The sequence below is a fragment of the Delphinus delphis genome, chromosome 16, assembly GCF_949987515.2.
Source record: "Delphinus delphis chromosome 16, mDelDel1.2, whole genome shotgun sequence".
NCBI classification, from domain to species: domain Eukaryota; kingdom Metazoa; phylum Chordata; class Mammalia; order Artiodactyla; family Delphinidae; genus Delphinus; species Delphinus delphis.
In genome coordinates this window covers 6,223,271-6,247,619 of record NC_082698.1, presented here as the reverse complement: position 1 = coordinate 6,247,619, position 24,349 = coordinate 6,223,271, and the positions used below count along the sequence as shown (strand labels likewise).

Sequence of the window (24,349 nt, the reverse complement as noted above, 5' to 3'; positions counted from 1 at the left end):
GGATGGATGGATGGATGGAAGGAAGGAAGGACAGAAGGAAGGAAGGAAGGAAAAATAAAGACTGATCACTCATTTTACTGATAAAAACGTAAGAGCCAGAGGGGCTACTAATTTGCTTGTTTTACCAAAAACAACTAGTGTCAGAATTGAGGCTACCAGGCCTCTTCAATCCCAGTGTAACATCCCCAATCTAGATTTTCCTCTCTTCCATTCGTCTCTTTTATCACGAGTTCTGGAACATTAACAATATTAACAATCCAATCTTAGTCTTTGAGAACCACTTTTGGAGGCACATAGGCTGGTGCGTTTGTGCCTACTTAATGATCAGGGAGATTGGCACAGGCTGCATTCTCCGTGGCCACTCGGAGCTCATCAGGAATGAGAAAGCATGAAGACCGCTCAGTTTCACGTCACCTTCCTGCCAATCTCCTCCCCAGAGATTCTGGACCCTATCTGGGCTGGTGGAATGTTGGAAACAGAAGACACCCGCAGGCCCTGGCCCAACCTCACCCCCTAAGAAGGGATTCTTTGCCCCAAATACCCAACAAGCAGCTATTCTGCCCCTGCCCGAGGAGTTGAAATGACAAGGGGCACTGCTTCTGGCAGCAACCTGCCTCCCTTTGGGGAAGCTCCCCTCATTGAGTTTTGCAACATTTCACTTCCTGTTGGTGTTGGGCCTAAGATACTTTCACTTCCTGCTCAGGTTCTAGGCTTCTGTCATCACAGACTCAGAGAGCAAGTTCCTCTACTAGGTCTTGGCGAGTCCCTGGAATTGTGCTTAAGACAGAACCTCGAGCAAAAACAATGCACACCTGAAGGCTTTGTGCTGACGATGGTGATGGACTGGAGAAGCAGTGCCTTGCTGGGGAAAGACGCCTTATCGACCAGCTCCCGTGAAACGACACGATGTGAGCCGTGAAGTTCTGCCCTACAGGCCATTCAAGAGGAGGCCCACGAGGCTATTGGTTGTAAGAGCATAACCACGTTCTGTAACGATCCATCCCTCTTCCGGCACTTTCAATCCTCTTTAAGCAGGTGCCCCGCCCCCCGCGTACACCACGACCTCGCAGAGGCCAGCCTTCGGGCTGCCCGTCCGCACTTGCTTCTTGTTCCCAGTGCTACCTTTCAGCAAACTCAGAGAGCAGACTTGGCCTAGGAAGTGCCGTAAAGATAAAAGCACTGGGAAGGTCTCAAGGTACAAAAAGGAAGCCGGCATCATAACAAGTGCGTGCTTTCCTCCACTAGTGAAAATCTTCCTACGTTAGCACACCATTCTAGTTTGGGAGGGGCCCGTAGAGGTGTAGGGACACATCGTAATCTGTAATCACTCCAAGTTGCATCTATTTCTACCTCCTCTGAATGCTGCAGTAATGAAACTGTCTTCCTTTTTTCCTGGGTGAATCAAGTCTAGCGTTTCAGAAAGGCATGAAATGAGGAAGAATGACATCATTTACTGAAAAGGAAAAGTCCCATCATTTAAACCTTTAAGATCTGAGAAGGGGATGTGGTATTAGAGGCGGGGACCCTACAAATCCCCAAGCTACTGACACATTTCAGCTCCGCCCTAGGGCCAACCCAGAGGGAAGACGCACGTCCCCGCACGGGACCCATCTAACCGCGCCCACTTTGCCCCGTGGCTTTACCACGCCCAGACGGAGCTGTAGGTGCGAGTCAAAACCAGGTGCTGGGATTGTAGGGTAATTCGCGATCTCTGAACAAAGGCAGGATCCGTGCCCACCACTTCTCAGGGAGGCGCTCAGGCCTCACGCCCTGTGCTCTGCAATCTGGGTGCTTCTCTCAGGGAAGCACGGTCCACGGAATTTCTTTCGGGAAGCTTCCATGGGCGCTCTGGCCAGAAAACCAGGGAGCTCTTTGCCCAGCTGTTTCCCAATACATATGTCAAGCTGCATCCCGACTCTCAGAGCAGCTGGAAGCATCAGTACTTGCCCGGTTGAGGGGTTCATGATGCAGCCTCCTTTGTCAGCAGCCGTTCTGCAGCTACAGCCCCTCTCCAGGGTGTCATGGTTCATCCCGAAATTGTGTCCCAGCTCATGGGCCAGGGTCACAGCCGCGCCAAGGGGACTGTCTGAATGGTCCTCAAAGAAAATACAAGAGCACAATGTATAGTTCACATCTTTTTGGTCTCTTTCCCAGCCACCCCCCTCCCCTCAGCCCTGGCCCCCAGATATTTATCTTTTATAAACATTTAATGGAGTCCAATCTCCTACAAGGAACCAAGATAGAGCCCCATTATATAGTTCAAACTTAAAAAAAGATTTGATCTATTTTATTCAACTAGTTTGGGGGCCCCTCTGCTGAAGAATGCATTCCTCATGAATACACGTAGGATTCCTTGTGTCTTTACATGAAATAATCAGGGCAATCATTTCCCTCTCGCTTCCTACAATCTCTCACAAGACACCATTCTACTGAATGAAGCAAAAAGTTGTCCTGTATCATAGGAAGAAGCAGCTCGTTCCTTCACGGGTAATGAAAGTACCGTTTTCTCCCTGATTGAGATGATGCTGGTATAAAGTCGTTAGGGGAAGCATACTTTGAACAGTATAAATAAGATCTGAGCGAGTGTTACTGAGTATGCCTCTTGCTGTCTACTTGGTAGAGAAGGGTCCTTGGAATATTCATAAGAATGCACCATAAAAGCTAACGACATCGAGTAATCTGAAGACTCATTGGATTAAGATTGTTATCCAGTTGCGCCTTACTCTTGCTGGCCCTTTGTTTTGTCAGGTAGATTTTGGAAATGGATGGAGGCATCCTGACTCTCTGACTTTTGCTCTTGGGAGTCCACTCAACCTTTTGCTTGGTTTTGGAAGGCGGGTTCTCCACCCAGCAAGCACTGCTTGGCCACCCTTAACTTAGTGGAGTGCATGCATGGCTTGGCTAAAGAGATATTAGAAATTAATTTTTAAAATATCATTACTCAACTTTAACGAACTAAAATTAGTTGATTTGCAGAAATGGTGCCCATGATTGGTGTTTCTGCAAGAGCCTGCACACCACAGAGTAATGAAGGTAACATTGAATCCTGCTTTGTGCTACCCAGGAAGGAGATAAGAGGCTACCCAAGAGGTTTCCAGGAAATAGCGACACTGTGCTTTAGAGAACGCATTATTCCTGTACAGACAATCTTTGCGGGGCCTCTTGATATAGGTGTGTTCATATAAGGTTTTATAGGCTTGTTGGCGGTTACAGCTGTAGCTACCTTTCTCCCTGGCCCTCAGTCTAAGAAAAGAGTGTCATGTCAAAGAACCAAGTTATTCTTAGAATAGATGAAATTCCTAACAAATGACTTTGTGTAGATTTTAGTTTCCTGTTGTAGGAAGCTTCGCAAACGTGTTTCAGGAAATCGATTTTCTTCAATCTAAGAATGCTGAGGGCTGAACCTAGCATGCTTTGGCACAAAAATTCAAGGAATTCATCCTTAAAAAATGACTCTTCATCAGATTCTTTTGTATCACTGAATATCTTGGTTTTGTCTTGAATTGCCTAATTGTTTCACACTCTTTCACGCATAGGTGATTATACACAGAATGTCTCTTAAGAGACCCTGATAAACAGTTCATATTTCTAATAAGACAAAAACCTATTTCTTTATTTCTGGCGTTATCTCCAAACCAAGACTGTTTTAGTCCAGTTAGATACAAAGGCACGGCTTGAAGTGACTAAAATTAGTGATCTGTTCTATCTTGGAAAACTAGAGAAACAGTACAGAACTCAAATTTTCAGTGTGATTAGGATTCCTGCTTCCTTGCGACATGATCTCCTTCCTCTTAGATTTGTGAGTCCTTGAAAGAGGCACGGTCGTACGTAACACCCACGAATTCAACTTTAGAGACACAATAGGAGAAAGTCTAGACGCTTTAGATCTGGTCAAGATACTGATTTTGTTGATCTCATGAATGTTATAGAAACTGAAGGAGCTGTGGACTTTCAGCCTACATGATGCTTCTCTTCTATGTGGAGTAAACAAACAGTGAGCCTAAGGATGGTCTTTACTGCTGGCCGGCCCATCAAACATTTCTTATTGATTAACTCTGGTTGACTTGATTCCTATTGCAGTACATACATCTGCTTCTATTTCCCCACATTCATTTTGATCTTTTTTTTTCTTTAAATAGGCTTCCCTGTCTCCTTTTAAAGAAGGAATCTTGACCAAATGCTTGCATGGAAACAGAATAAAGGACGTGAACTTTAAAAAGTTGCTTAATACCATCAGATGGGTTATAAGAACCTCTGAACACTCCACGGCTGCAGAACCCGCCATACTTATAAGGAATTCAGTTTCAGCTCTAAAAAATATTTATGCCAATTTTAAGTGGCAAAGTCAGTAGCGATGGACCATGGAACCATGAAACAGAAAATGATTCCCTCTTAAAACTTTACGGGCTGCTCTGTAAAAAGACCGTTGGGATCTGACTTGAAATGAACCTGGAATCAACAAAACCCAAACTTTCCAGTGACTTCTATGGTGGAGATCACTGGAAGGCTTCCAGGTTCAAAGGAAACCAGAGGGTAGCCCGTCGAGGCCAGAAGTCCACTGGGTGAGTGCCATCCCTCCAAACAGCCTCCTCAGCCTACACATTCAGTGAATGTTTATGTTAATTACCAGCGCCACCCAGAGAAGAGGAAAATATTCATTGCGGATATTCACTAAGAAGATTAGGCTGGGCAGTACGTGGAGAGCAAATAAAAGTCAGCAGAACGTTACTCCTTCAGCCCTTCAATACAATGGAATATTCACAAATGTTCTGTTTGAAAAACGTGGAGGAATTCATGGTTTCTTGGAAGGGCAAGCTTCTGTTTGTTTAACAGAGATGGTGGAATCGTCTCCGAGGACACTCCCTATCTGAGGGCTGGTGCAGAGGGGACACTCTGTTTTCCCATCAGAGTCAGTGACAGCATGGGGTGAAAACCTTTCCTTTAGTTACCTGATGAAGGGGAACCTGTCAGAGTTACCTCCCTCTTAAATTCATAAGAAACAAGTCCCCAGTAGTCTCCCCATTCTATTTCCTTTTACAGACATATGTAATATGACAAAATGATCCTTGTAAGGCAATAGACCTAGGTCTCTGCCTTCCAAGAATAAGGTTAGTGTAAAGACAGATTGGACACTGGCTAGGAGGTATGTCAAGCATTTGCAGTGGTACATAGTTAAAAACCTCAGACTTTTGGCTATCGTGCCTGGAGGGAGAACAATCAGAAAGCCATTCTAACGGCAATATTTGGTGAGATCACAGCCCATCCCAGAAGCTGAGCGATGGGGGGAACCCCAGTGACCTGGCTCATCCCAGTGCCGGGAGGAATTCCTGGATGGAGGTGGGTGGATCAAAATCCCACTTGAAACTTGCTCTCCGCAAAAGGTGTAGACTGGCCTTCCCTGGGCTGTTTTCACACACTCAGCCTTCCTGTGTGTGGCGTCATGTGTTTTATAAACAGTCCCTAGAGTGCTGTCGGGTATGGCAGATCATAAGCAGAGCTAGAAAAAGGGTAGAATTATATCTAAGCAGCATTAAAGAAAAGGACCTAATTCTACAAAGTCTGGTGAAAGTAGAGATTTCCCGGGAAATCATCAAGAGAATTGGGTCTGGACTTGGCTGTCGGATTCTCGGTGCTCCTGGCTTACCATGACGATTCCCCCGGACTGTTCCGCCGTGCACATGCTCATGATGGGCGCCATGCCGATGGTGGTCCCCTGGAAATACACTCCACTAGAAAGAAAAGAAAGGACTTTCTTCAGTCAGTATAAGGCCATTTTCTAATATTTGAAATTCGGCTGGACGTTCCTACACTCCAACAGGAAAACTGCACAAGCATAGGCAAAGACGAAAAGAGCGGCATGAGAGTATGTTTACAGGTGATTTTTATCTTTGGTTCTTCTAAAATTTATCTTCCAGTTCACCATCGTCTCCTAATCCTTTCAGATTTTTGTTTTCAAGACTCGGGACAACAGCTAGTCACGACTTATATGTTTATAAGTTGTAACCTGCTATTTTCTAATGAACTGGGCGGGGAGCTGTTCCTTTGCAACCATGTCTGCTGACGTTAGGGCTGAAAAGAGTCACAGAGAATCACTGTTAACAAGTGAAAGGCATTAGATGCTTTACTAGATTTTCTGTTGCAGCTGAATTTTGCTTTCCTGGGTAACATTACAATTAGGCCAGAAACCCAAACTCTTCCCAAATGTCCTGCTGATACAGCTTGCAAAAGTGAGACTGGCAGAAAAATGATTGACCCTCTGGAGTCAGTGTAGAAGTTAGCACCCACAAAGCCTTGGCATCCCAGGAGGAAGCTTCCGGAAGGGGAGCTCATGGCTTAGGCGTGGTTCCCGTATATGGAATCTTAATCAATGAGTAATGACATCAAGGCCTCTTTAATGCAATGCTAGTAATTCCAACCTCATGCATTAAAAATTAAAAACTGTATTTGCTGAATCTCCTTTAAGGGAAAAAGTGACTTACCCATGTTATCTTGGCCATGTACATATATAGCTATTACACAAATTATTTGAAAAGTTATATATTTAGCAGTGCTCAGTTGGATGAAATGGGATAAGTATATACAAAATATAACCTCACCTATGTATGTATGTATCCAATCACCCATCTATCCATCCAGCCAACCAGCCATCCTATTACATGCATATGTACAGTAGTAGTGATTGCAGCTTTTATATTTACATCTATATAGACCGTTTTAACAGATACAATTACACCTATATATATATATATATATATAAATAAGGTTATATAAGAGGCTAATTTACTTCCAGATGTTCAAGTTGGACAGACTCCATTTGGGGGAAAAAAATCAAAACAAAACACTCTGACTCTATTTTTAGTAGTTCAGGCTTAATCAATGCATAAAATATGAGGCAACCACAAATATCCAGGGTGGGAAAAAAAAAACAGCCCCATGAAATGGCCAAAGTAAATCATCAGGGAATGCCCACAGCCTCAGTTCAGGGGAAGGCCTCTGCGAAAGTGAGGTTAGGGTAGGACTGCCTTTCAGCTTCCCATAAATGTTCAGTAAACTAGATCCAATTTGTCAAAGAAAAGTGTCTCTGACCCTAAGGCTTTCAATTCAGTGATATGAGCGACACGAGAACATAATAATGGCATAAACTGTTTAAGAATCTTAATAAAAAGCTGTTCAGTTTAGGGAAAACCTACTCCATACCAACTTAGATTATGACATTTTTTGTTTAACTATAAAGGTGTCTGTAACATGGTACCAAGGTATTATACTATATCACAGGTGTGCTTTCCCTCATTTTATTATCTTCACGACCCTCATCACGCTCTGAAATGTCTTTGTTTGTTATTGCCTCCTCCCAGTAAACTGGAGACTCCCAAAAGTGGGGAGGTTTACAATGTTGGTCACCATTATGTTCAAAGCCCCTAAAACATGTTTTGTTCCTCGTTCGTGCTCAATACACATTGATTGAACAACAGAACACAAGGTTAATCTGCGACACTGCTGGTATTCTCTGATCTAGAAAACCAAGAGTAACAGCAAAACAGGAGGCATAAAGATTTTCTTTTTCCAGGCAGCTGACAACGATCACCCTAATGTACTGCCTTCAGATCTTGCATAAATATTTTTCACTAATAATGACAGAACATGAGCTTTTCAAAAATATACTACTCAGGACAACTTTATATCAAGACTAAGCCTAGAGGGAGGGATAGATTGGGAGTTAGGGATTGACATATACACACCACTATATTTAAAATAGAGAACCGACAAGGACCTACCGTATAGCACAGGGAACTCTGCTCAATATTCTGTAATAACTTAAATGGGAAAAGAATTCAAAAAAGAATAGATACCTGTATATGTATAACTGCATCGCTCTGCTGTACACCTGACACTAACACAACATTGTTAATCAACTATACTCCAATATAAAATAAAAATTGAACAAAAAAGAAATGAAAAGGTCGATAAACAAATAAATAAAAACATGAGAGAAAAACATGAAAAAAAGAAAAGTATTTGTGAATGTCAAAATGTTATTTCGATTGTCTTTATGACACATATAATCTGTAAATTAAATTTGAGAAGTCATAATAAAAACCTTCATGGATTAATAGTATTAAAAAAAAAAAAAGACTTGGGACTTCCCTGGCGGTCCAGTGGTTAAGACTCCACGCTTCCACTGCAGGGGGCGCGGGTTCAATGCCTGGCCGGGGATTGAACTAAGATCCCGCGTGCTGTGCGGTGCCGCCAAAAAAGAGACAAAAAAAAGACTCAGCCTGGAAACAGTAGCATAGAGGAAATGTCCAGGTGTTAGACGAAGGAAATAAGACATCAGCCAGAGGGATAGTTTTCCCAGGGAATGCAAAGAAAGACTTTTCCAACAGCCCCCAATTTCAATCGAGATGGCCTCTCCCCCCCCCACCCCGCCCCCACAGTGTGGGCTGAGAAGCCCCCTTTGCCCCTGGTCCAGTCAGTGTGTTCTGCTGAATGACGTGCAGCTTCGTGGACTGCCGGGTGAGGCTAAGAGGGAGAGCAGGTGTGCTGAGATCACTCTTTTATTTTAAGCAAAGGAGAGACAACAGATGCCTTACCTGATAAGCTGTGCGTTGTCATGGGATTTGCGAGGTAGAAGCTTCATCTTTCTCCAGTCCAGAAACTCGTGGAGGCTCGTGAATGGGTCCTGACTTATGGAGCATTTGTCGATGTCGTTCCACACCTCTACGCCCACCAACACGATTCGAATGTTCAGCGGTCTGTAAAACTGAGGGAGACAGAAGACAGGCATCCCTGGGGGATCACGTTAATGAGAACTTACCACGCCGAGTAGAACAGACTGGCAAGCTCTGAACTCCATTGCCGTGACATGAAAAACCTCTCTGTGCTCCTTGTTCCCGTGGCATTAGAACTGGAGGAATATTTTCAGTGTCTGATGCAAGGTGATGTGCTAACTGGGTTCTCAAATGTGGTTGACCAATTAGATGTTAGAGTTGCCAGTCTTTCTGATGTCTGCCCTAATTTGTAGGGAAGCACACATTTCAACCGATTCACTGGTGATTTGAAGTGGGCGTATAGATGTGTTATTATTGCTAAAGTCGTCACATTACAGCTGAAGACTGCCAGTTCATATCTACTGCAAGAAAAACAGTAAGTGAATTAGGGTCTTTCAGACACTCTGCCAAGTGCAGTAATTTGTTCATTTTAAGAGAAATGTTCTACCTGTGAGTTACTGAAAATGAATCTGTATTAATTTTTCAGCAAAAAATCAGATTTTGCTGACCCTGTCATATTCTGTCACCTATAATTGACCCAGAAGGTTTTAACTGAATGAACAGATCAGTATCTTTCAGGGTGATAAAGGCATGCACAGAACCCTTCTCCAGGAACTTTGAGGACCATTCTTCCCACAGCCAGTTCACCAACAGCGTCATGGGAAAGGTCTGGTAAAGGAAATTCCTCTGTTTTCAGGCATGCCACTCACTTCAAGTCTTCTTGCTTTTCTGCTCCACCCCCCCACCCCCCCATCTTTCTGTGTCCTGACTTCAACCTACAGCCCTTTCTCCACAAACAGATCATCTTGGGTTGGAAGCAGGTAGAGCAACTCTTCCAATGTCTATGGGATAGTTTTGTCCCAGACGAGCTTACTAGGGCAGGATGAGGGGTCAGGGTAGAGGTAAGAATTCCCCATTGCCCCCGACTACCTTGCTACCCCCATGGTATCACACAGACATGGAGACGGCTCTTTGCTCAGGGTCCAGGGGGTAAGGAAGTGGGAATCATCTGGCTGGCTGTACACTCTTTCAAAGCCTGCAACGTGTAAGGCAGTGCGCAATGAGAACATCGTCATCTTCTGATACTCCAGGCAGCCAAGGAGAAAGATGTGGCAGCTAAAGTCAAGCTCCAGATGGGAGCAGGTCCTATTCTTAGTTGCTAGAAGCCTCTGAGCCAACAAATAACAAAAATCACAGAAGCTCCGCATCTGATAGTTAAGCCCCATTCCAATGTGCTGAGCTCAGGGGCAATAAACTCCATGAGGCTGAGCACTGACCCCGGGTTCTGACCCACAAAAGGCAGGTTCATCTTTTCCCTCGCTGATCTCTCCCCAGTCATCTGGTGAGCATTAGGTTAGCAGAAGAATGTGACTGAAGCACAAACTACATCACAGAGTCTAAACTGATCACAGCGGTCCAAGTTGGTTTCAAGCAGATAACAATTATGGGCATTACATTAATAAGTTAATGAGACAATTATACGACCTAAATGCTGCCTTACAGCTTGTTTTTAATCAAGAATTGCCTCGCCTGTGGTATCCACTTGCAAGCTCCCAGCCCAGGCTTTCCAGGCAAAATCAAGGTCCTGGCCCCATCTGGACACTGAGCGCACATGCCTGGTTGCTATGCTTCCCTGGAGAGCTCACCCTTTTGGCTGTGTTACAGACAACAGCGATCAGAAGGGGGAAACGCAGGCGATCCAGTGCCGACGTCCACACCAGCCTGCCAAGGGACATCCTCAGGGGCAGAGGCCCCGCGTGGGCTGCAGGGTCGTCATCTGTGCTGGGGACGCCATGTTTGCCTCTAGAGAGCGTCATACGGAAGTGGTCGCTAACGTCTGTCAAGGTCTAACCGTCATCATTTCTCAGAGCTGGCTTGGGGGCTTACTGATCAAGGGTCTTTTCGTAATAGTAATGGGTTGTAGTTTCCATTTATTAGCCGTCTCGAATCACAGAACAGATTTCATATCTAGAAGCATAAAATACAGTCGCTCCTCTCAACACTGGTGCTACAGATTAACTGTCGCATATGCTAAACTCACGTCACGTCATCACAGCAGTCCCATTGCTGCCTGTTGGGATGCTCTTCCCAGGGCTCTGCTGGTGGCTTCCCTTTGGTTCCTCCTAATAACAATGACCACAGCTAACACTTAATGAGCATTTCCAACGTCCTAGGCACAGTGCCATGCGCTTTCCAGCCCGTAGGTCTCTCGGTCCTCGCAACACTCTGCGAGTCAAGAACTATTATTATTTCCGCGTTACGGTCAAGGACGTTGAGACAAGGAGGGACCAGGTAGACCGCTCGAGACATGACTGGCATAGCCAGGTTTAAGCATAGGCAGGCTGGTGCCCGGGTTCTAAACCACTAAGTAACCCAGCCAGGTAAGGGCGAGTACTGAGATTCCCTTCCAAGATGATCCATTGCGACCCCAGGCCCAGAGAGAAGGACAACTGGAGCTTGGCAGCCGTCTGCCTAGCCTATGAATCCCAGGACGCATGTGGACGCCGTCCAAGACCAGCTGAACTGAGTCACCCATTAACATAGCCGCGGCAAGAATCTGGCTGTGTGCTAGGCTTGGCACTGGCACAAAGAGCGAGGATTAGGATACCTTGCTCCCAAATGCTCAGAGGTCAGCATGAGGCTCAAGGCAGGGGATACTTAGCCATTATTCCAGTAAATGCCAAGCGAGTGAACTGCCAAGAAGGGCGCAAACAGGAAGTTCAGGGGATGCCGGGCTTGAGGGCTCAAAGAAGGCTTTCTAGAAGAAGCGGATCTGAGAAAACATGGGTAGGATTACAGGGAGGTCTGCTGGGGTCCAACACGGGAATGTGCACCCCTCAGGCAACTGGTTTGAGAAGGGGGGGACGAGGACTCACACAAGAGGGTAAATACCTGAAGTTAAACGCACGGAAGATGAGTCCTTCAGAAGTAGGTCACAGAGGTGCAGCCTGAACGGATGTGCAGCTGTTGCTAACTTCGTCACGAGTAAGAAGCAGGACAGATTGGAGGGGAGAAGCCAAAGAGGCTATCACTTAACTGGACAGCCACACACCCCGCTGCTCCCGCCCTGCGGTATAACTGGGGCCTGGGGGATGTCCTACTTCCCACGTAAAGGGTTTGTCTGCCAGTACAGCATTGGACACACTCTCCGTGTCTCACACACAGGGGAATTGCCTGAACATTTCTGAATGTCACCTCTGTCCCTAAATCACTTCTCGGACTCTCAGTCCGGGACGTGCTTCTCCCTCTTCCCTTCAAGCCAGTGCAGCCGGCCAAGCAGTTACTAGTTAAGAATAGCTAAGAAGAGCCAAGATTTCCGCAAATGAGGAAGTTGCCACTGGAACAGTCATTGTTTTTTAAGCCAAGATGCTCCCACTTGTAGTTGCAAAACTGAACTTTGGCATACTTGCTAGAGCCCAGGGCCCATCAGTTAGTAGACTTGGGTGAACAGGACATCAAGGAGCCTGGGTACCCCAGTGGGTCTTCAGGGTCTGCTGGGGACAGACACATATGTGCGCTCAGCAATTCAGCTTTCTCCTTGCCAGAAACACAGGAACAGGCAGGCTGGTGAGCTCCGCGGAGTCTGTCAGGACTTTTCTCAGATATACTGTTCTTTAATTACCAGGGCAGATTATTGACAAACCCCCAGTTGCTCATTTCTGGTTTTGCAAACTGAAGCAAGATATAATACAGAATAATACGTAGAGAAACACAAACATGGAAGACCAAGCACATCACCTTAAAATAGGATTTCAGCGATTACCAGCCCGAGTTTAATATTGTTCATGGCTTCTGTTTACTTCCAAGGCCTAAGAAGTACTTGAATTCTTTGCTTTCATCTGGATGTTGTCCCATCTCACTGGAGGCGTCTGGAATGTACTCGCCCAAGGCCCCACCCAGGCCAATCAAACCAGGGTCCCTGGACTGAGACTTGGAATCAGCATTTTGAAAACAAACATATAGACACACACACACACACAAACCAACCAACAAAACTTTCCAGGGCATTCTAATGCCCAGCCCAGACTGAGAACCATGTCTGACTCCTAAGGTCTCTGGCATAAGCTCTGGGATCCATCTCTCACCCTCCCTGCCAGAAGGACTTGCCATTTACAAAAATTCTCCTGCATCCGCTTGACTTTAGGATAAAGTTTAATTTTCAAAAAGTATCTATTCAAAATATATCAGCAAGCATGGGCCGCCTGGGAGTCTGACCTGCCTAAAAGTTCTGGTGGACGAGGACGGAACCATCTCAGGGTGCTATAAGCCATCTGTGTTTTTTCCCGCTTTCAGAAGGTTCCATCCAGCCATAGCCTCTCTCTGAGCACCAGGCCCTGATCTCCGACTGCTCAGGCCACCCCAGGAGACTCCCGCTCTCGCTTCTTTGGGTACGAAGCCTCTTTCACCTGTCATCTCAAACTTGGGCTCGTTGCGACCCCTGCTCATCTCAGCCTCTGCTTCTGCTCAGTCAAGCTCAAAAACTCCTGCAGAGGAGACCAGGGCTTATTCCTGGTGCTGCCTTTCAATGCTGTTTGAACATGTGCTGATCACTTAACTAGCCTCTGCAAACCGCCGCTATAAAAACGGGAATACCGGTATCCACCCGGGCGCGTCTGCAAAGCACTTAGAGCCTGGCACGTAGCAACTGCTCAATACCTTTATTGGGAACCATCCCTTCAAATGTCTCTAAATCCTCGTCTTTCTCACATCCCCACTTGCCCAGCCCCGGGTCAGATCTTCCTAATTTCTGTACAATAGACGCCCACCAGCTGTATTTGTCTTTGGGAACTCCATCCTCCACACTAACTGCAGGCACAGCTGTGTGTGATCCTGTGTGTCTCCCCTGCTTAAAAACATTCACCTTGCTCTCCACTGACGGCAGAATAAAATCCCGATGGGGTCTAGATGGCTCCGCAGGGCATTCAAGGCCCAGCCACTGAATCCCCTGCAGCTTCACCTGCTCCTGCCCTAGCTGTGCACACACACACAATTATGCTACACACACACACACACACACACACACACACACACACACACACACACACACACACACACACACACACACCCCGCTCAGTTAGATGGAGTTACTCGCCATGTCCAGCCTCGTGGGGAGCAAGCCAGGCCCTCCCTGCCTGTGCTCCTGGTGAAACTTCACCCACCTTGCAAAATCACCTCCCTGCAAAGCCTCCCTGACGCCCAGGAGGAAGTAAGTGATTCTCTTCTGCATCCCCATAGCACCTGATTGACAGCATCGACCTGGTTCCCATCACGCTGGTCCACGCTAAGTGGCTTATGGGTCTGCTTCTCTACGAAGCTGTGACCTCCCTGAACAGATGGACCACATCTGATACATTCCGAATTCTTGATGCACACTGCGCGGTACTGCCCATAAGTCCTCGTAGAATGGAGTTGAATCTCCGGAAGGCTTTTGTTTTCATTTTCCCGAAAGCTTTGAAAACTCACTTCAAATATTATATAATAGGATTGTTTGGAAACATAGCTACCGTGAAGCATCCACAAACTGCTATGTGTAAAGTGTGAGCCTTTCAGAGAATCCCGGCCATGAGGGGTTCAGCAATGAGCCGGGGCCCCTTTCCTCTCCCACTGTCCTCAGAGGCAGGAGACAGGCTATTGCTAAGAATTATGGTTACGTTCAGACGGGGGCTGCCAGCCACATAGCACGTGAGGACCACCTGGGAGCGCCTACAAAGCCTGATGTCCAGGCCCCACCCAGACACCCGAGCAGCAAGGCCTTTGAAAGCTTCCAGGCAACGCCAACATGCTCTGCGCTGAGAGCCCTCAGCACCAAACAGCCCGACGCTCTCCCTGCAGGGTCTGTCGCTGAAGGCAGGTGGCGCACGTAGATGGTTCCACCTCCTTGCGAACAGGTCGCGTAAGGAGCATGGACGAGCAAATACACCTGGGTCAGAGCAGACTTTCAGGATCTCTTCCAGCTCTGAAATCACCTTTGCAAAGGTGAGCTCCCTCCCGAGTTCTCGGTGAGGAATTTCCTGACGGCCGATTGAGCCGAAAGCCGATTTCTGTGTCCTGGGACTGTGGAGCCCGTGGGTCCCTTATCAGTGAGAGCTCACCCTCAGGGGGCCTGTGGGACCTGCCCAGGGAGAGCTGAAAAGAGGCCTGCTTGGAGCTCTCAAGAGGGTCAGATGCACCCTATTGGGATTCTGGATCTAACTGGGGAGGTCAAAACGCCTTCCTGGCCAGAAGAGAGCCTGGCGGGAGATGGATGCCAAGGCCACCGAGGTCCAGACAGCGTGGGGTGGCATCTCCTGCAGCTGCTCCAGGCCCCAAGAATTCTCAGAAGAAGGGGAAGTTGGGTACCAGCCCAGGACCGGAGGCAGAACCCGACCTCCCTAAGTCAGATGGGATGTGTTTCATTCCCTCCACCTCATTCCCAAACATTTACATGCTGTGAGTGATCTAATTACCCCCAAGGAACTTACCTTGTCAACGTGATTAGCGATCTCTATTAATCGTTGTTTGACTTTTTCCAGGTCTTTTCCTTGCCTCTGAAACTTAATAATTTTAAATGTCAGCATTAACAATGGCTGGACTATCAATCAAATCTCATCTTCCCAGCTCCTGGAAATGTGAAGTCTCAGGCTCTGCAAATCCCTCAGGGCCCTCCCTGGTTTATGGTGAGGTGAGCTCCCATCCTGCCGAGAAATTTCCCCATCCAGGGACTTTCTGAAACTCCCTGAAATTCACCCAAGCCAAGTGCTCAGAAGACAGTAACTTTTGTGAATTTTCCAGCCTCATAAATGATGGAGGCAGTGACATGTTTTGGCATCGAGAAAACAGACACAACCAGAAGGCCGTCCAAAGCCATTCTTCATATCATCAACTTGATTTTAACTTCCTCCGAAATCTCCTTTATATTTGTTTTTAAAAAATTAAAGAGTGAAAGTAATAGAAGCGCATGGCAACAAGTCAAACAATACAGAGAATGGATAAAAAGTTAATAAAGGCCCACTTCTCCCAGCTAATCTGAACTTGCAGAGTGGGAACAGTTGCCTGTGAAATTGTCAAATCTGTTTCATTCATATGCGTTGAGCCAGTCTGGGAGAAAATGTCACCTAATTCATAATAGGTAGTAGAGGCAAGAAAAGGACACAGGGAAGATAATCTAAAAAAAAAAAAACTAATTAAAAATTAATTAAAAGAAAAAACTAATTAAAAATTAATTAAAAGAAAAAAAAACTAATACCGTATCAAGCCCTACTTTGGAAGGTAGGGTTTTTCTGCTGTGTCTACAGCCTTGATTCATTCATTCATTTTGGTTTAGGACATATCGGACATGTTTAAACTAAACTTTTCTCAAAAGTGTTTTAGAATACATTCTAAAACCATCTGCCATTTCCCACAAATAATTCTCCCTGTTTGGAGAGCTTAGCTACACGGTAACTCTGCAGTCCCTGCTAATATTTGTAATACCAGATACATTTTTAATATGTTATACTTTATAATAGCAGGAAACCACTTTTTTCAATGGGTTGTTTACAATGCTTTTAAGGCCTCGTGGAAAATGAGGTTAAATAAAGCAAGTAATAACTTGCTAAACATTTTCTTTTGCCTTTTTTTTTTTTTTAAACCAACCAAGAAATTTCAGAAAGTTCTTACCTCTCGGTTGTCTGCCACAATAACGAGCTCTACATACTTGGTCGTCTTGAGGGTCTCTCTTTTTTGCTGCCAAAAGTAAACATGGGTTTAATTTCCCTGACTGCCTCTCTGGGGCTTCCCGAACACTGTCAATGTCTCTCGACTCAAGCACTTGAATTAGGGGGCCCCCCACCGGTCCTACCGACATCACTGGCTCCCACAACCCTGTCCCACCTAGAAGTTCACCTCCAACCCCAAAAACCGCTGTAAAACTTTCTCATTGTGAGCGGCCACTCTCCACTTCCATCTGGGAAATCCTTAAAAAGGGATCTAACCTTTCTGCTGAATCACTGATTATAGGATCAGAACAAGTTGAGATCATTATTAAACAAAACACATATGTAAACAAGCAAAACCAAAGTTCTCTCTGGAACAGGAGCCAAGGAACTCTTCATTTCGGGCTGAATGTAGCACATTTCAAGATCACTACAGAAGATGATGGAATCAGGGTCTCACGGGTGTTCCCTTTGCCTTTGTGGTCTAGTTTTGTGATGTGGGAAAAGCCAATATATAAAGCGAATATATTTTGAGCAGGAACTGCATAGCCCTTCTGGGGAAACACTGAGTAGTCCATTCCAGGGAGCTGATTTCTGCAGGTGATCATTTAAAAATCTGGTTAGAAGCAAAGGAAGAATAGGGAACAGCCAGGCGGATAAATGGGGAACAGAGCCAGGCGAGAAGAAGGTGCTAGGAGGAAAACCAGAACGGAACAAGAGAAACAGAATAGGAAGAAACAGTGTCAAGAAAAAAAAAAAAAAATAGACTGAAACATGCCACTGGAGAAAAAGGATTGGTAGGAGTGCAATAGTTGAGGAGAAGACAGAGATTGTATATCAAGGGATAGGGGCTGAAGATGATGCAGACAGCCCAATATGAACTCCCTCCCAAATCAAGGCAGCCTCTGAAGTGGGTGACATTTTAATCATGTTTCTTCAAAAAACATCTGTACTCTTCCATGAATTACTGGGAGAATCCCAAAGGCACTTTCAGGAGAAAAAAAAGCAATTCATGGAGGGTGGTCTCAAGAAGCAAACATTAAAAACAAAAAACAAAGCCTTCAGTTTCTGCAATAAAATGCAGTCGGAGGAAATGAGGGTTGAACTGGTCTCGGTCCTCATAACTGATATCGCTGCTGCGTGAGTTAACTACACACACTGCTTAATGTTGAAAACTTGCAGGTTATAACCACGCTTTCAGACAAAAGCAAAAATGACCAAGGCATGCTTTGAATCAGCTTTCCAGTCACATAATCCTGAGGGAAACATCTTTTATAAAACAAATCCCCATCAGTGCGGGATCTTCCAAACAGATTTTTACAGGAAAAATGTTTGTATCATAGCAGTGTTCCTCCTTGCGGCCCAGCTGTGCTGATTCATGAATTTAGGTATCCCTAACGAAATCTGGAAACCTTATGGAGGAAGGAAAAATAAAGCACCATGAAAGGTATAATTTCTCATACTTTTACAACGTTACAAGGGACAAAAGTTAAGCTTTGTAACTATACGTTGTAGGCATGCTTTACGGTGAAAATGACGTACACACAGAGGAAAGAAGATTAGCCCCAGCGGTACCCACTGGTTTATGCAAAATGAGACACCTTCTCGAAGTGTGAAGATCTTGTCCCTTCTCCTTATTCAGGTTTGGAAAGCAGAAGCCTCTTTTCCCCCCATAATTCCCTGATTTACCATTAACAGATTCAGCTCATCTTACAGAAGAAAATATAGCTCTATTAAAGAAAAAATAAACTAGCCTCCCATTGAAAAACTCATAGGGAGAGCCCTGGTTGTTCAGATGTTTACACCTTTCAGACTGCAAAGGGGTGAAATAAGTGACCAGGGGATATTTCCAAATGGCCTTGGATCATCATTTAGAAAATACACAATTCCAGATAATGAAAACAAACACATGAACCCAATTTTCCTGTCTCTGCAGTTTTCAGAGAAGTCCAAATTTTCTCATGAATGCAGAGAATTGCTAGCTCAGAGAGAAACCTAACCACATAATAATAGAAAGCCATGGGGGAGTGGCTGGCTCATGGCCGCAAAGGTTCCTTCTTCCCTCAGCTGCACACACAGAGAGGCTTAAATTACCTCCACATGATTCCCACCTATCTGGGCTATCCGGTTAAAAAAATCATATGTAAAATGTTTGATATACAGAGCAACACTTGAAACTGGTTGCTTGATTGAATTTTCATTTTGGGAGCGTGATGATACACAAAAGCCCTTCCCCGAACAGATAAGAGTATATACGCCTCTGAGAATGGCCCAACCGTTCTCTACTCCGAGGTGCAGACCGAGGGGTTCTTTGAGTCTTGCGCAAGCGGGAAGCTGTTCCTGGGCCTCTCAAAGTCATCACAGCCAAGCTCTCAGGGAGAATGACCCCTACACATGTTACAACAAGAACTCTGGCATTGGGAACTTAACTCAACCCGAGTCAGAAAACAAGTCGAGATGAGGGTGACAATAAATTCTCATTGCAACTCTCTCTTCCTATGGGCCAGGTCCCTGAAACAGCACAAGTCCTGAGGCTGGGGAGAGCTTGGAGTGTCGTACTAGTGGGCAGGATGGCTATCGTCTGATGAGTGCGGGAAAAGTGTGGATGAGATGTGGCTGAAGATGGAGACAGAGGACAGGGGCCATGGCGAGGAGGCTGGCCGGTAATCTAATTATCGAGAGCAGTGGGGGACCCTTGAATGTGAGGTTCTTTACACATCACTCTGGCTGCTGGGAGGAGAATGGATTATTGGAGGACCATAGGGGAAGTGGAGGGCGCAGGTAACAGTTTGAGGCTGTAAGGATGGAGACAGGCAAACAGATTCAAGTTGGATGTTTTAAGCAAACGATAACAACAACAAAACAATAACAATGCAACCAGGACCATTTCCATAGACGGTAAGATCAGCAAATTTGATGAATCAGAAGTTTGGTTTAACTTCCTCTGAGTAAAGAAAGATCATCGTTGGCTCAAGCCAGGCTCCGTGCCTTGCCTCTAAGGCCACTTTATGAATAGGTATGAACTGAGTCCTGTCTCTGCTGTGAAAGGTCATCTCTACCATCCTTACCAACGATTTGCATGGGGACCAAGCGCACAGATCATATCTGCGTGGGGTACAGCCTCTGAGGTCTGGCTGATAACACAGGCTGCAGAACCAGCAAGCAAACGAGACAAATGCTGGAAGAATGGGCTGAATCTGATGAACTGAATGTTAATGGGGACAGATGCAAAGTATTGAAATTGAGTCTAAAACGCCAGCGGCAGAAGTGAGAGCTGTTATTTACTCATCTAGAGTTTCAGTCGATACAAGAGTCAATAGGAATCCACACCTGGATATTTTGGAACCTCGGTTCACACTGAGAGATGCTCAGAGCTCAGGGCCAAGGAAGCAATAGCAGTGCTGGCTCTGTCATCCACCAAGATTTAAGAACGACCGAGGCAGTAAAGGAACTTGGTATGTATGGCCTCTTAGAGGTGGTACAGAGGTGAGGGTGGTTATATTAGAGAAAAATTAAACATGTCTGCTCTAGTTAACAAGTTTTCCAGTGGTTCTGGCCAATTGCAGATATTCAACTATTACTAGACTCTACAGAAAATACACATTACTGTTAACACTACTCCCACCATCACTACTGTGACTTCTGTTAAACCAATATGGCAGCCTGTCTAGAAACCCAAAAGCAACAGCCCTGGTTCATTTCAGAGTGGCTGCCTTTGAGGAAACTATGGGGTCTCCCTGACCAGATGTCCTATTTGAACTCAGTAGCCCAAGCAAACGTGGCTTTCTAGAGAAGGCACTGACTTTTACATTTGACTCCTAATTATACATACTGGTGGAGGGGAACAATAGCCCAGATAATCCCTGGAGAGGATAATTCAAAAGTAATTTACATTTGCCTTCGGGATGTATTATGTGATTTTTCTCCAGTAGCAGATTTATGGCCTTCACCTTCTTTAGAGTCTGCTCAGGCTTCTGTTAAAATTCGTTTGCATTTTTGAAGGAACAGCTGATGGACAGGGAGGGATCAGTCACAGGAGGGCTGAGTGGCTGGGGTTCTGCAGGCTGGACTTGAAAAGCTGCAGAGGAGGGAACCGGCGAGGAAGCCCTGTGACTGCAGGCACCCTTCCAGAAGCAACTTGGGTTCTCACTAAAATCTAATGTAAAGCCTTGTAAAAATGACAAACAATAGCTCAAGCTTATCTTATAGCCAGTGCATACCCCGAGTGCAGATTTATTCCTGCTGCTCGTCGAAGAAAAACACACACATCTGCAGAAAAATCTCAGTCTGCAAGCCAATCTGTGCAATAGTTAACATTTAGTAGGGGCAGAAAAATGCTGGGAAAAAGCAAATGCAGTTGCTGCAGTGCATAAACTAGATGAGTTCGATGCAGTTACACTGATTTTTGAGTATAAATAAAGGCAGTGTTAAGTCTGGCAGGTAAGGGGCATAGAACATGAGCATTTCCCTTTCGTATTTCCCAAAGGTACTGCCCCAAACTGTCTTGTGTATAATTTCCATTCTCACATATTCCACTTATTTGAAAATTGTTTTTTGTATTGTTTTCACAATATAGATGTGCTTTAAGTCAGAGACACTTTCTCTTCCGTAAAAACAATCCCGACTATTTCTGGAGAGGAATATTGAGAACGGTGTTGAAGTGCATGCAATGCCTCCCCTTTACAATTTAAAGGTTCATTTACACTTGCATATCATAATTAACAAAACAACATTGTTATTCAGGTTTTCTCCATCTCTCTACGCGTCAAAATGACTGGAAATTACTGTGCCAATCCTAGTTCTAGGGAGCCGTAAGCTTAGTTAAAGAATTAAAATATGGCTGGCAAGGCCTGACCAAGTCAGGACTGACTTCCAAATGAGATGGCAAACATATTTGAGTGCCGTTTAAACTGTCAAGTTATACATCGCACAAGGTGGATAACGTGTGATCAACAAGGTACTCAAATCAAGATGCCTGGAAAACAGAATGCAAATGTTCTACTTGTTTATGACTGTGAAAGCTACGGCCTCATCACATCTTATCTGAGGTCTGGAATCAAAGGCAAGAGTAAGCGTGAAACAAACATGCCCTGGGACCACAGAGGCCGGTCTTTGGGATTCCCTCTCTTAAATCTGTCACTCTAAGATGGCTCAGGGGAGGAGAGCAGGAAGGAGATTCTGTCAAGTTTCTGCTGATGGTGGAGGTGGGGGCACTTTTCAAGTCCTTTTCTCGGGGATTGAGATTCAGCCCCCACTACTGAGTGTCAACGTCAAAGTCAGCCACAGTGCCTGACGGGGTGTGATGGGGAAAAACAAGAAAAAAAGAGGTTGCAAGCACCTGCTGCAGAAAACCTTGGGAGCATGTTAACAAACAGAGGAAGTTAGGGTCATATAGGTGGAATCAGGATGGAAAGAATGAATGTAAAGTTAAAATGAAAAGTCCTAAAGCAGTTCAGTTAAAAGCAGGTTAGGGGAACACACACCTCTCCACAGGTAGGAGGAAAATTTTAAGAAGGAGAAGAAATCGCTTAGGATAACGTTTACTGTCTGAATTGAGAAAAATGATTAGGAATAAAAAGAGGCACAATATTTATGAAGTGTTGAGTGGTAAGCAGTGTAACGCTCAAATTAAAGTCAGGAAGGACAAAGGGTGTCAAACGGAACCTTGAAAACATGCCCCCAGACCATCAAATATAAGCACATCGTTAAGTGACATCATATCTAGGAATTCTTCATTTCTTGTCAACAGAAGAACAGGAAAGATAGAGATGAAAAATCAGGAAGTCGTCTATAACTTCCTATCGGGTTGTAGTCTTTTGAGTTCAGGGCCTCCAGCCAGATGTGGCTACCCTTACTCCTTTTTAAGAGTTCTGCTGTGGTCTGTGGAGCCCACGTGATACTGATGTAAAAGGGTCAGGCAGCCATTCGGGGTGCAGGTTTCCTGGTGCTGCACCAGGGGGGGACCTCTTAGTCGGGGGGGACATCTGTGGTCCAGACTCCATTAGGGCAACTACTCTCTCCAGTCCTGCAGCAGAAGGGAAGACCTGTGATGAGCAGACCCAGGGGCAGGTGGCCAGGAAGCAGAGACCCCTCGAGGGGAGTGGGACAGGCGCCCCCTAGTAGGGACTGGGGGTAAGCACCACCCCTCAGCCACACTGCTGCACCAAGACCCAGGGCAGGCGAGTGGGCAGTGGCAGGGAATGCTGTGCGAATCCTAATGAAGACCCTAATTATAGGGTCTTATTCTGAAGACCCTAATTTTGCGTTGGTAAAACTCCATATTGTCTGTCTCTTCCTGTAGAGGGGAGAGCTGCCCAAGGGTGTGGAGGTTCCGGTTCAGTTCTGCGTACCATGGAGGGGCCCAACGGTGGGGCAGACTCCTGGGTCTAGGCCCAGAAGGTTCTCACCGGAGACGTGATTTTGTATCCTCTGAGCTCAACTCCACCCAGCATAGGTTAATGAGTCTGAGGCTGACGTTTAATACAACGACGGAGCTTTCAGTGTCGGATTATGTTCTGCCCACATCATAGCAACCACCTCCAGGTAAACTGGGTAATAACTCCAGCCCTCAGACACAAATGGCAAAAGTTCTCCAGACGGCCTAGCAGTGGGTGTCCCTAGCTGGAGCCCCCAGCTCCCCAGAGACACCACGTGGGGTTTCCCTCCTACCCTTCTTGTCCAGGTCTGGGAGGGCGGTGGGAGCCTGTCATGCATAGCGAGGCCCGTTGTGTTTGATCCACAGGGTCCCCAGGTGCTCTGCAGGTTCTCCACTGGGAAGAGTTTGTATCTGTTGGTTTCATTTCTCATTGGCTCCAAAATGTAGGTTTTATTTTCAAATGTAATAAGTCCCCTGTTGAAAAAGAAAGAAGAAAAATTAGGTAACTTTTAAGGGCAGTTTCTTGTTCGTGGCTAAAACCCAGTTCTTATTCAGAGAATAAAAGGAGAAATACCAATTTATTTATATTCTCAGGTCTGAATTAGAAAGGACATTCCTGTGCCATATGTTTGCATTGATTTATTTTTGCAAATCTTTTGAAAACCAAGTCTGCGAAGTTTTTTGTTTCAAATATTTTATGGTAAAGAATCGACTGTGTTTAGTCTTTACGTTTTTCGTTTGCTTGTTTTTTACTTCTCAAGGATATACTGCTGGGGAGAAGAGTTGACAGAAAAGATGTTTCATCCACTTAGAAAATAACTAGATCTGGATCAGCAGACATGATTCAGGAGGGAAATCTTTTTTTTTTTTTTTAAAGGAAAATTCCTACACCTGAATTATTCATCCTGATCAACTAAATTTCCTAAATAGTTGAAAGGATTCTGAAATACGGTTAAGTATAAACCTATGCTTTTTTTGAACTTACGGTTATCAAAGGCTAAGGGATCCAGAGGGATAAATTAGGAGTTTGGGATTAGCAGATACACACTACTATATACAGTACAGATAAATGACAAGGTCCTACTGTATAGAACAGGGAACTATATTCATTATCTTGTAATAACCTATAATGGAAAAGAATCTGAAAAATAACATATATATAATATATATAATTTATATATATATTTACATAAAACCAAATCACTTTGCTGTACAACAGAAACTAACACAACATTGTAAATCAACTATACTTCGAAAAAAAAGAATTAAAGAAAAGTATGCTTTTTTTGGTATTTTACTTAGTTAATTTGTGGGAGTACTGGGCATATAACCCGAGAAAACCATAATTCAAAAATTCCGGACTATGGATGAGGTCCGTGGGCTCCAGGTTTTAGGGCATCAGTTCCAAGGATTTAAGAAATAGCTTAGGGCTTCCCTGGTGGCACAGTGGTCGAGAGTCCGCCTGCTGATGCAGGGGACACGGGTTCGTGCCCCGGTCCAGGAAGATCCCACATGCCGCGGAGCAGCTGGGC

General features: G+C 45.2%; 1 protein-coding gene across 1 annotated transcript in view; it reads right to left on the bottom strand.

Moving 5' to 3' along the window:
* The window catches only part of ADAM12 (ADAM metallopeptidase domain 12), a 386,817-nt gene that overhangs the window by 83,672 nt on the left and 278,796 nt on the right, over positions 1 to 24,349 (bottom strand). Inside the window, exons 6-11 of the mRNA XM_060033517.1 lie at positions 23,111 to 23,291; positions 16,407 to 16,472; positions 15,230 to 15,301; positions 8,592 to 8,761; positions 5,645 to 5,729; positions 1,948 to 2,096 (exon numbers count right to left, since the gene is read on the bottom strand). Coding sequence (XP_059889500.1) covers positions 1,948 to 2,096; positions 5,645 to 5,729; positions 8,592 to 8,761; positions 15,230 to 15,301; positions 16,407 to 16,472; positions 23,111 to 23,291 — 723 coding nt within the window. The remainder of the gene's footprint in view (positions 1 to 1,947; positions 2,097 to 5,644; positions 5,730 to 8,591; positions 8,762 to 15,229; positions 15,302 to 16,406; positions 16,473 to 23,110; positions 23,292 to 24,349) is intronic.